The sequence below is a fragment of the Lissotriton helveticus genome, chromosome 12 (genome assembly GCF_964261635.1).
Source record: "Lissotriton helveticus chromosome 12, aLisHel1.1, whole genome shotgun sequence".
Classification (NCBI taxonomy): domain Eukaryota; kingdom Metazoa; phylum Chordata; class Amphibia; order Caudata; family Salamandridae; genus Lissotriton; species Lissotriton helveticus.
Window position 1 is genome coordinate 64,201,307 of NC_136073.1, and position 12,233 is coordinate 64,213,539.

The 12,233-nt window shown below is 46.6% G+C and overlaps 1 protein-coding gene across 3 annotated transcripts in view; it reads right to left on the reverse strand.

Moving 5' to 3' along the window:
- Window positions 1-12,233, reverse strand: part of LOC144799022 (alpha-2,8-sialyltransferase 8F-like) — a 654,797-nt gene that overhangs the window by 372,864 nt on the left and 269,700 nt on the right. For 2 of the 3 annotated variants that reach the window (XM_078670178.1, XM_078670179.1), the window contains 2 exons: window positions 11,815-11,904; window positions 9,453-11,239 (listed from right to left, as the gene is read on the reverse strand). The exons of the other annotated variant lie outside the window; for it this stretch is intronic. In XM_078670178.1, the coding sequence (XP_078526304.1) occupies window positions 10,777-11,239; window positions 11,815-11,904 (553 nt within the window). In that variant the 3' untranslated portion in view covers window positions 9,453-10,776. Of the gene's footprint in view, window positions 1-9,452; window positions 11,240-11,814; window positions 11,905-12,233 lie in introns of those variants that run through there. 3 annotated transcript variants of the gene reach the window in all.

Below are 12,233 nucleotides of genomic sequence, written 5' to 3' on the forward strand. Positions count from 1 at the left end.
GCGGAACAACCTCTATATCGTACCCTGCCTTCCTCGGACTCCCGTAAGCTGTGCGTCGTAGCCTGCCTAAAGGCTTATGAGGGAATGTCGAAGGAGTTCCTTCCCCACAGGTGAGCGGCAGTTGCTTATCAAGAAACCTCACAAGGCGGTCTCGTCCCCCACGATCGCACGTTGGATTTGTTGGGTGATGCAGGAGGCCGGTATTGATTTGCGGGCTTTTGGTGCCCACTCTGCCAGAGGGGCCATAGCCTCTAAAGCGTTTGCCCTGGGAGCTCGTCTGGAAGACATTCTCAATGCAGCAGACTGATATTCTGACTCCACTGTTAAGCGGTTTTATTTTAAACCAGTGCTAGATATGGCGCACTTGATGGTGAGCAAGCTTTAAACGAGCATAATCCTCGCCTCCGGTTCTGACATAGAATGAAAATTTTTCTTGCTAACGTAACGGAAAGTTTCAATTCTATTAAGGACTCCGAGGCGAGGATTATCCCAATCAGGGTATCGTGGTTACCTTTCCCGCCCTCGTAATGGGGTAAGTAACTGGCCTGTGATATGCTCATTGAGTATGTGTTGTGATCTTCACTCCCTGGCAGGATAAAACCTTAGCCACTGCTGTTGCTTACATTGTGCTTTGCTTCCGCAGATGATGCCGGCAAACAAGACTCGTGAGGATTTCGGGCTGGCTGTCTTAGAGCGACGAAAGAGTGAGACTGAAGAGGGACAGAGGACTACATACTCCTAGGAGCCCTGTGATTGGTGCATTGGAAGAGAACTATCTATCCATGAACACTCTATTGTTTTTGTGTGTTGTTTTTCCCTATGGTTCATGGGTATAGGGGTTTGTTTAACTTTGAATGGCTGCTATTCAATAAAGTGAATAAAGAATAGCATAATACTTTCCTCCGAGTCCTTAATAGAATTGAAACTTTCTGTTATGTTAGCTAGGAAATTTTTCATTTCAGCCCATAAAAACGGATGTGCACCTCCCAATGTCAGGATTCCCACAGCTCAGCTAACCACCCAGTGAGTTCTACTTGCTGGTCTTTCATAAAAATCTTTCATTGAATATTTGCAAAAAAAGATGCTACAAAATGTGTTAATATTAAATAATGTGTTTATTTGAACCAATATACGTTTATTACTATTTAATTATCAATAAAGAAACACAGGCAAGGGGTGTTTTTCTGGAACATCCTTATAAACTACGAAAGGCAGCAATTATCGTTCCTGCGAGTAAATCGCGCCGCCCCTCCTCCTCTCCCCCCACCGCGCCTTGTGAGGCGATAGTGTTTGTTGCTTGTTATATGCTGCTTGGTACAGGATTTCTAGTCGAAGTGCTCTTGTTGCTACAACAAAAACATACATACTAGATGTATTGACAGAAGATTTGAGTTTTCAGGGTTCCTGTGAACTCTCTTATCAAGACGACAGCTCTTTGAGGGAGGCAGTACTGAGAGAAGGGGTCCCAGCAAACGAAAGCATAATATATACAAAGTGACAGAGAATAATGACACAATTAATTCACATACATTGTTATTTAATCACAATGTAGGTATATCTTGAATAGCACAAAATTGCATATATAAATAATTTACAAAATATTTACAAGTGCCCCTGGGAAAGAGGGAGGTGGTATCGTGATGGGAGGTGTGGTTAAAGGATAGTGACATAAAACACGGCCAAGCGGCCTCACTGTATTGTGTAAATATAGTCAAACACAGACAAAAGGACCATCAGTCTAAAAAATCAATTATGAACATATCATGCTCCACTTAATATAATAAATGTCAAATTTTATGGGGTGGAGCTGCAGGGAAACCAAAGCTGTTGACGTTTCGACCCCTTGAAAGTGGCAGGTACTAATTATTCCCTTGCGGCGGGGTCTTCATCAGGACGGGGGCGGGGCAGGACACCTAATTAGTAAGTAACGAATGTATGTTTTAATAAATTGCATAAATCAGGATAAATTCACTGAGAAATGAGCACACAACAGAAAATGGGCAAGACATACCCAGCGGTCGCTTGTCTTGGGTGGAGATGGAAGAGAGGCCAAACGCTCTCGAGGAGAGGAAACTCAGGATCCCACAGAATCAGAGAGAGTATAATTGACGGTCCCGTTACGGGAAATGGTCACAATGACACTAGAAACTGAGTAGTTTGTCAGGACAGGCACTTACTCAATGAGGGAGGCAGGCACAATTCTATAAGTTACCTGGAGAGGGCATGTATTTAAGCCCGGGCATGGCCAATGCAGCTTTTCATCCTCGCAAGGGCCGTAAAACGAGTACCACTGAGCTGAGTCACAAGACAGCTTATAAAAGAGCCAAGAAAACAGGGGTTGGATGGTGCTTGCTACGTCAATGCCCAATATCATTCCCACATGTTCTATGGGAATGCTGAGCGCGTGCTCTCAATGCAGTCACCAACATTTCGCATGGAGTCTGACCTCGCAGCAGAGGTAGGGGTTAATGAGAGGCCCAGACCTCCAGGCTACCTTGTGTTCTCCCAGCTGCTCTGCAGCTTCACACCGTGCTGCTCCGCGAATAGAAACCGCGTGCACACTGGGGGAGGAAGCTGTACCGCTAAGGCGAGTGGAGGAGGAGCGCACGACTTGTCGTCAGGTGTAGCTCAGTGGGCTGAAAGCCTGCTGCAGAGGAGTGCGTGAAAATCCTGCTGATGCTTGCTTTGGCTCATGTTACCAGACTCGAGACGTCATTCAGACATCCCTGCTATGACGCTGATGACAAGGCTGATGCAATAATTAGAGCCCTAGCTATCAATAGTGTAGGGGATGCAGTGGCACAAGGGCCCGGTGGACGTAGCAGCCCACTGCACTCAAATTATGGCTGTATTTTGATACCTCAATGGGAGGCAAACGCAGGCACTGCACTGTTAAACAATTGATGATGGTTCTATAGCATGTGCAATGTCTGTTCCGAAATGCTCGCCTTAAATACACACAGTTTAATTATCTCCACTAAACGTGCCTCGTCCCACACAGGCTGCATGCTATGTTCCCAGGGACACCGTGCGCGTCCCCCAGATGCCGACAGGCCAATGCTACGCTACACATGGTTTCGAAGGCCTCCGAATTGCGCGGGTCTGGACTCAGATGCTGGAACATGTCTCCACTGTAGTTGACATCCCATTAACCCTGACCCTCTGCTTTGTTTACTAGGAATCACCACCCGTCTCAAATACCACCTGAGGCTGTCAGATCTCTCTCCGGCCCTGCTCAAGAGGTTGATAGCCTGTCCTGGAGGCGGCACCGCCGCCCACAAGACTTACTTGCCTTCAAGAAACACACAACAGGGCAGTGGCTGAAGCGGACACCCTGATGTCCGGTCGGCTCCAGTAGGGAGGTGAGAGCTCGGCCTCTCTCTGGGATACCATGAGAAGGGATCACTGAATTTGGACATCTCCAGCAGTGGTCCCGTGCACCTTTTTAGGTCTCGCCTATTAATCCCGCAAGGGATAATAGGCGAGAGTATAGAGGCCAAACCAAGGTCTGAAACCATGGCGGATTTCGGACAGTTCGTGTGGTGCACTCGGGCGGAACGTGCGTCCACATCAAAGCCATCAGCCTCCCTCCCACAGGCATCTCAAGCTTCCCCCAGCGTGCGCTCGGCCTCAGGCATTTCTCCTCCCCCCTTATAATTCACCCCTGCTGTTGCTGCCCACGGCCGTACTTTCACCTTTTTTATTCATGGCTTGCATACTCTGGATTGCTGTGTTTGATGCATCCACTTTTGCTGTACTTTTTGTTCCTTGCTCTTGTTACCAGCTTTTTTATGGACATACAGGGAAACTGGCATCTGTGCGGCGATATCTGAACGTGCTGCTCTACAGTGTTGATACTTTGTTATCCGGGATTTCCGATTATAGACACACAGAGACACTGGCATCTGTGCGTCGATATCTTGGAGCTTGACATCTTGGAGCTTTGTTCTCCTGTTAGTGCGTTTTGCCATGATAATACTTCACTTATTTGATGTGCGTCGATATCTTGGAACTTGACATCTTGGAGCTTTGTTCTCCTGTTAGTGCGTTTTGCCATGATAATATTTCACTTATTTGATCAGGCCCCTTTACAGTGCTGCGCTTTCGTTCCTGTTAGATCTCTTGGAGCTTTGTTCTCTGGTTAGTGCGTAGCTTTTCACACACAAGCATATGTTTTAGAGCATATTTTTTTAGATTGCTTTGGTGCCACTGTATGGTGCGCACAAGGACACTGACATCTGTGCGGCGATATCTCAGACCTTTCTTCTCCGGTGTGTGTGTGTAGCTTTTGGTGGTGCAGCGAAAATACTACACTTTAGCACAAAGAAAGTTCGAGCACATGGAAAACAACCACTTTCTCCAATAGGCATTGAATTTTTTAAAGCTGAGCCAGTTATTGCCCCATCCCCACACACCTTAGTATAACAATAAACACACTTGCAAGAACAAGTTATAATGTAAAGATGTAAGGCACAAGAGACAGGCTCATATACGTGCGTGCCCACTGAGTTGGTCATCCTTCAAATGTTACTAAAATTATGGGGATTTTTGAAATACGGCAGTTTGTACCACTCTTTCACTTCGCTTTCGTTCTGTCTTTCCTTATACTACACGTACAGTGTATCTTGATTTAATTATTGGGATATCGCTGATCACTTTCCCTCGGCATATAGATCTGTCGTAGCTTTGTTTCCCGGTTAATGCGTATTTCACTGAACACTGCTATGCTTTTTACGGCCCCTTCTTTTCTAGCTTTATTTTTTTTTAATGTGCATACGCAAGTGTCTCTTGATTTAATTACACTTGCAAGCACAAGTTGTTATGTAAACATTTAAGGTGCAAGGCACAGGCTCATATACAAGCGTGCCCACTGGGTTGTTCACCCTTCAAATGTAGGTAAAATTATGGGGATTTATAAAATACGGCAGCTTGTGCCACTCTCTCACTTCTCTTTCATTAATTCTCCCCTTCTGTTACACATACAGTTGCACACCCCTACCTCTTCCTTTTTGTCCATTTGGGCGCCCACTCTGTGTATCAGCCTTCCAATGTCGATAAATATTTCACTTTAGCCCAAACAAGGTTCTGGCGTACAGAAAATAATCACTTTCCCCCATAGGCAATGCATTTTTTAAAGCTGCGCCAGTTACTGCCCCATCGCAAGTGTATCTTTTTTTAATTTTTTACTCATCTAATTTCCCGCACATTCTGTAATTTCATTCTTCCTTATCATTCTTCAGTTTCCCTCATCTCTCTGTCTTCTTGTCTCATTATGGCCCTCAAAATCTCACTCGCCTCTCATTGTTGATCACCTTTAACTCCCTCTTTCTCTCTCCATTTATCGTGATAATTCTGTTTTCTCGTTTTCTCCATCTATTTATCTTTCATTTTTCTGTGCGTTTATCTTTCATTCCTCCTTTTTTGTCCGTTTCGGCCTTTTTCGCTCTTTTCTTTGCCTTTATTATAAAATAATCAATTTCAGTTTATCGTAGTATCCTTCTATTTATTTTTTTCAGCAGGGTGAATTGCAAATGTTAATGTCAAAATATGAAGATGCGGTGTTAGAAATTCCGAAATATAGGTACTTTGCAACATGCTCGAAGTGCACAACGCGCCAGTTAAGTGTGCAGACAACAAGTTTTAGTGGATAGGTGAATGTATGGGTAAATGTAAATTGATACTTGTATAGCGCACTACTCACCCGCAAGTGTCTCAAGGCGCTTGTACGAATACCGCTGTGGAACCCATCCTGGCTTTCCCTGTGAGGTGTCCACTCCTGGGAACCCCCAAGGTGGAGGCCAGGCATCCTTAGCGTTGTGGGGGCCACAGTGGAGATTAAGCAAGCTATTGCCCAGAGTTGCAGAGTGGGACTCCATGATTGGAATAGGTACCGAGGCGAGAATTATCAGGTCCGTGGAATTTTTGAGCCCAAGACCCGCCGAGGCAGGGAATTGAACCCTGGTCCCGGGCTAGACCTCTGCATCAGGGTCTGCCGCTCTAACCATTGAGCCACACTTCTCCACTAGGTCAAACCTAGTCTAGAACTCATGGCCTTTCAACTCGAGCCACGCTGAACCTCTACCCCCTTCTGCCCTCCTGCTCTCCGGCCCTCCCGGGCCCTGATTGCTCCTGTATATTCTTCTTCTTTCAGTTTTTCTTCTGATCGCCCCTCCCCCACTGTATTCTTCTGTGGCTTCACGTTCCTTCCCTTTGCGTCGCTCTTTGTTCATTTTCTGCCCCCTCTCTACCTCCCTCTTGTTTTCCTCACAAGCTTGAAGGCAATCTGCTTCCCCGCCCCCCTGGTGTTTATGGCTTTTCTCGCTCGCTAATGCGTTTTTTCCCCCTCCCACCCTTCCTTTGATGTCCGCCGCACGTGGCCTCTGACTGTCGCCTCTCCGTCCTTCACAGCCCCTCTCTGTAATGGAATCTCAAATTTGGGGACTACATCTTTCCTTTCATCCTTTCTTTCATTCTTTTCTTTCCTTCCTTTCCTTCCTTCCTTTCCTTCCTTCCTTTCCATCCTTTCTTGCCTTCCTTTTCTTTCTTCCATTCCTTCCTTCCTTTCCTCCCTCATTCCTTTCTTTCTTCCCTTCCCTTCCACATTATCACTCAGCACCACCACAGCATCACTCAGCACCACTCAGCACCACGACAGCACCACTCAGCACCACCACAGCATCACTCAGCGCCACCCCAGGATCACTCAGCGCCACTCCAGCATCACTCAGCACCACCACATCATCACTCAGCGCTACCCCAGCATCACTCAGCACCACCACAGCACCACTAAGCACCACCACAGCATCACTCAGCACCACCACAGCATCACTCAGCACCACCCCAGCATCACTCAGCACCACCACAGCACCACTCAGCACCACCACAGCATGTAAATGTATTGCGACTTATATAGCGCACGTATCACCCGAAGGTATCAAGGCGCTTGCTTAGGGAACCCGTCCTGGTATTCCCCTGTGAGATACCCCGGCTGGGTATCCACAAGGTGAAAGCCAGGCATCCCGCCGCGAGGGGCCGTAGTGGAGATTAAGCAAGCTATTGCCCAGAGTCGCAGAGTGTAACCCCATGAGTCGAGTAGGCACCGGAGCGAGAATTGTCGAGTCCGTGGAATTTTGAGCCCGAGACCCGCCGAGGCGGGGAATCGAACCCTGGTCCACGGCCGAGCTCAGCTTCCGGGTCTGCCGCCTCTAACCACTGAGCCACGCTTCTCCAGCATCACTCAGCACCACCACAGCACCACTCAGCCCCACCACAGCATCACTCAGCACCACCACAGCTTCACTCAGCACCACAACAGCTCCACTCAGCACCACCACAGCACCACTCAGCACCACCACAGCACCACTCAGCACCACCACAGCATCACTCGGCTCCACTACAGCACCACTCAGCACCACCACAGCATCACTCAGCACCACCACAGCATCACCACAGCACCACTCAGCACCACCACATTATCACTCAGCACCACCACAGCACCACTCAGTACCACCACAGCATCACTCAGCGCCACCACAGCATCACTCAGCGCCACCACAGCATCACTCAGCACCACCACATTACCACTCAGCACCACCACATTACCACTCAGCACCACCACATTACCACTCAGCACCACCACAGCACCACTCAGCACCACCACAGCATCACTCAGCGCCACAACAGCATCACTCAGCGCCACAACAGCATCACTCAGCACCACCGCAGCATCACTCAGCACCACCACATTACCACTCAGCACCATCACAGCACCACTCAGCACCACCACAGCACCACTCAGCACCACCACAGTATCACTCAGCGCCACCCCAGCATCACTCAGCGCCACCACAACACCACTCAGCACCATTCAGCACCACCACAGCACCACCACAGCATCACTCTGCACCACCACATCACCACTCTGCACCACCACAGCATCACTCAACACCACCACAGTACCACCCAGCACCACCACAGCACCACTCAGCACCACCACAGCACCACTCAGCACCACCACAGCATCACTCACGGCCTCCACAGCATCACTCACGGCCTACACAGCATCACTCAGGGCCACCACAGCATAACTCAGGGGCACCACAACATCACTATGTGCTACCACAGCATCACTGAACGCCACAGCATCACTCGTCGCCACCACAACATCACTCCGCACCATCACAGCATCAATATGTGCAACAATTCAACAACAACTGGGTCAAATATGTTCTCTCAATCTTTCAAGCATTATTACAAATGTCACAAAAAATTGTTAATATTTCACTTCTGTTCTTGGATTTTCATCACAATAAAATACAATAAACATAATCTTCACAAAAAGTTATTTACAAAAATGTAATCTATTGCCATTATAAATTACAATCACTTTTATTTAAGTATTAATTATTTTAAAAAATTAAAAACCTGTTAGTTGTATTATCAATACATCTAAATCACGTAAATACAAACCATGTTGCATTACAAATGCTATGGGTGTCACATTTGCGAAAGTTATAACTATTAGCTTTGTAAATGAGAAGGCTATTAATTTAGCTACTTTCAAAACCGAAACATAAATAAAAATATTGTCATTTACAAGACCAGTAGCTCAAACTTTCATAATGCGAGACCTATTGCATTTTAAATGCTTGTTGTGTGTGTGTGCGTGTGGGGGTTTATACAGTGTAACCTCGACCCGAAGGAAGGTATCGGAGGGAGTGTTTTACACGAACACCAATTGCGTTACATATGGACACGTTGATTTATGCTAGGCACGCGGAGAATGTGTGACTTTCCGAGAATCACAGGATGCTGAGCGACCCTGCCAAAACTCGAACCCGGTACCCCAGCTCCGAGGTCCACGCTCTAGCCGGTAGGCCACATTCTCCCCCGGGCCCTTCCTCCTTTCCCACTCCTTTGAGATCATAGATAATGCTCTCTACGCCTGATCGTCCCCCCCCCTGCCTCCCCTCTACTCACTGAAATGGGGAGGACCCGCAGCCGGAAGTTATTGTGGGTGTTATCACTGTTTTTGTACTTTTTTGTATTATTGGTTATTATTCAATGGACTGTATGTACAATCCCTGCATGGTACTGTTACTTGCCTTACTCACTTTGCTGTGAGGTCCTGCCCACTGCGCCGGCCTAATACATCGCTTGACTGTATCGATTAACAATGAATCACCTACAGTTACTGCTTCTCAGGCGCGCAACACCCGTTGGGCTCACGGGCCTTCAGCCCCCCCTCCCCTTCGTGTGTGTGAGCCTGGGCTGACACAGCTTTGCAGGCTGACGACCGTCTAATTGCAGCCGCACCCGAGTACTTAACAGGTCTTTAAAAGACCATATACTTGTAAATTAGGTTTTTGTTGTGTTTTGACCCCTCTTACAGCCACTCTGTCTATGGTTGGAAGAATTAGCCCCCGAAATATTTTTTTAGCGCCCCCCCCCCCCCCCGAAATTTGGCTCTAGTTGCTCGCCTGCTCATACCACTTGCCGTTCGGATTCAGAGATCTACGTTGTACTGTCCAATATATCCTGTACGGGTTTATTTTGGAAATGCCAATAAACAGATTTAAAATAAATGGCTGTATTTTGATAACCAGTTACTGGTTGGGGGTGCTCGCTTTCCTTGCTTGCACCAGGTCTCATGACGCCGTTACCTTGCATGTCCGTTTGGAATAACTGCATTACTCAAAACGGAAAACACAGCTTTGCACCGAATGTAACGCTTTCCACCCTCACATGATTTGATGGAATAATGTTTTCACTGCTGTTTCTGCACTTACTTGTGCAAAGATACCTCAAAGTAGGAGGAAGTTGACACTTTCCTGTGCAGTATGATATACCACATTTGTAACAATGCACTGCTAAAAACTATTAGAACACAATAGGTGTGCAGGAATTATTGCATTTTCAGCCTCTCTGAACAACCTGCTTGGTGTTTTCACTTTTATCAAGAGAATAACTCTGCTCCAACCATTCTGGCCTATCAGTTGTCCTAGTAGCCTCTTGATTTTTGCGTAGGCTACCCCAATTCTGCAAAGATCGATAAAATGAGTGATATTCCATTGGATGACACCACAACCTATTGTATATGCTCCAAAACACAACTCATTGTGGACGTGTGTAGTATTCAAATGGTCAGTATAAAAATCCAATGGTTATTCGGGCCAGGCAGTGTAATGCCAAGGCATAATGGCCACCTTTAAACAAGCATTGGCATAACCAATAGGTCTTGCCTTTGGGACCTTATAAGTGTTTAGCCATGCAACAGTTGATGTTGTTGCACCAAGGATATTGTGCTGGATAACTCAACACTTAAAAGGTCCCAAAAGCGAGACCTATTGGCTATGCCAATGCTTGTTTACAAGATATGTTAGGCACATTGGCATCAGTGGAGTGCAAAGTCAGACACAACAGTGCAAGAAGTAGGCCTGCATGAAATGTACATACTGCCCTTCAAAATGTTGAGAATGTTATGCTCATTTATACAAGGGTGCATCCCAAGTATGTCACGTGGCTTTTCTAGGTGAGGACCTATATTGCATAGAAAACTTAATAAAGCTCCAGCAGGAGGCTTCTTTGAGTAGAAATTGTCTCTTGGTGAGACATCTTGAACCAGATTCCTGCGTGCGAAAAATGACACAACATTTTACATTATGCAAAATGGCAAAAATTTCACACATATTGCGTAATACGAAATCCAGTTATTCTCCAGAATTACTCCTCTTAATGGAAATGAAACATGGGATTAGTCAGAACCAATGTCCCATGTTAGAAACATGGCCCCACGTGTAGCCGTAGAGCCCCGTCAATGTGCATCTGAGAGTAGAGTAAGAATTCCATAGGCATGGCGTGCACAAACCTTTCGAACTTGACCTGGTCATAGTAATGGTAACTGAGCTCCCTGCCCTTCCAGTCGGTGCTGAATGGCCAGAAGCCATATAGGGTAAGGGTGTCGCAGAGCTCGAGGGCTGCACTGACCAGCATGAGTCCCGATGACAACCTCAGCGCCTCCAGCCCCTTGCCCTTCCAGTACTCTGCCAGCTTCTGTAGGTACACAGGATGGAAGGACACCATCTTGGAGGCCAGGCCAAAGTCCTCAAGCGTGTACTGGACCTTGAAGGACACCTCGGTGTTCCGCTGGTAGGAGAAAGTTGGCATTATGATGAGGGCATCTCCATAGGACTGCATCATGTCCCCAAAGGCTTTCCTTCTGTGATTTAAATTTCGAAATCTGAGGGACAGAAAAGAAAAAAAGCACAAATGCCTACGTGAGACTTAAGTTCAAGCTTATGTGTTATAAATACAAATACCCGAGCAGCCAAGAAAGACTTTGATATTTAATAGGATCTAAAAGGGCTATGGCCACATAGAGGGGATGTATTTTAATGAAAGATAAAAGGGAGAGTATAGTGGAAGATGGTGAGGTGAACAGTAAAACACGAAAAATGGATCTGGTGGCAGGACAAATCTGCCACAAGAGTGCCCTTCCAAGTATTCTTTGTTAAGAACTGATGTAGCACACATTATGCCACTGGTGTGGCCCTGAAGTGGGGAGAACTCTATTAGGGTGTGGAATGTGAGGAGCATTATAAAAAAAGAATTACTTTAAAAAAAAATCGCTACAACACTGAACTAGTATGGAAAACCATGCACTGTTGAAATAGCTCTTCCTCTCCTGTGACCCACCCACCAACACTGGTTTCTGGGGTATTTTGCCCTGCAGTGGCAAAATGAAAATTAAAAAACCTCCCAAAGCGGCCAAAAAGCTCACTGTTGTAGAAGTCAATCTGAGGGTCTTGTTGGTACCTTTCAATCACAATGCTCGGGTTTACAGTGATGAGGTGAACCTTCCTCCCGGCGTCACTCGTATAGTTGAGGAGCGGCGGCACGTTGAATCTGTAAGGAGGTGCAGTAAAGACGAGATGAGACACGTGGGCACAGCTACACCTTCAGGGTGGCGCCTTTATGTGGCTGATTTTAAGATCCATGATATATGTCATAATAGTCGCCCCAATGAAGCGGGCATGCTCTGCTCTCCCAGTGCATCTTTCACGACAAACATTGCAAGGGAAGAAGCAAACATGGTGCAGAGCCTTTAGTACAAGTGGAGGTTCTTCAAGAGGGTTCGAAAAAAGGAGTTCTATCTTTTTTGCCATCTAGAGCAGCTAAATATTAATTTTAAACTATAAAGTGCACAGAAAAGCAAACCTAAACACCATTTCCCA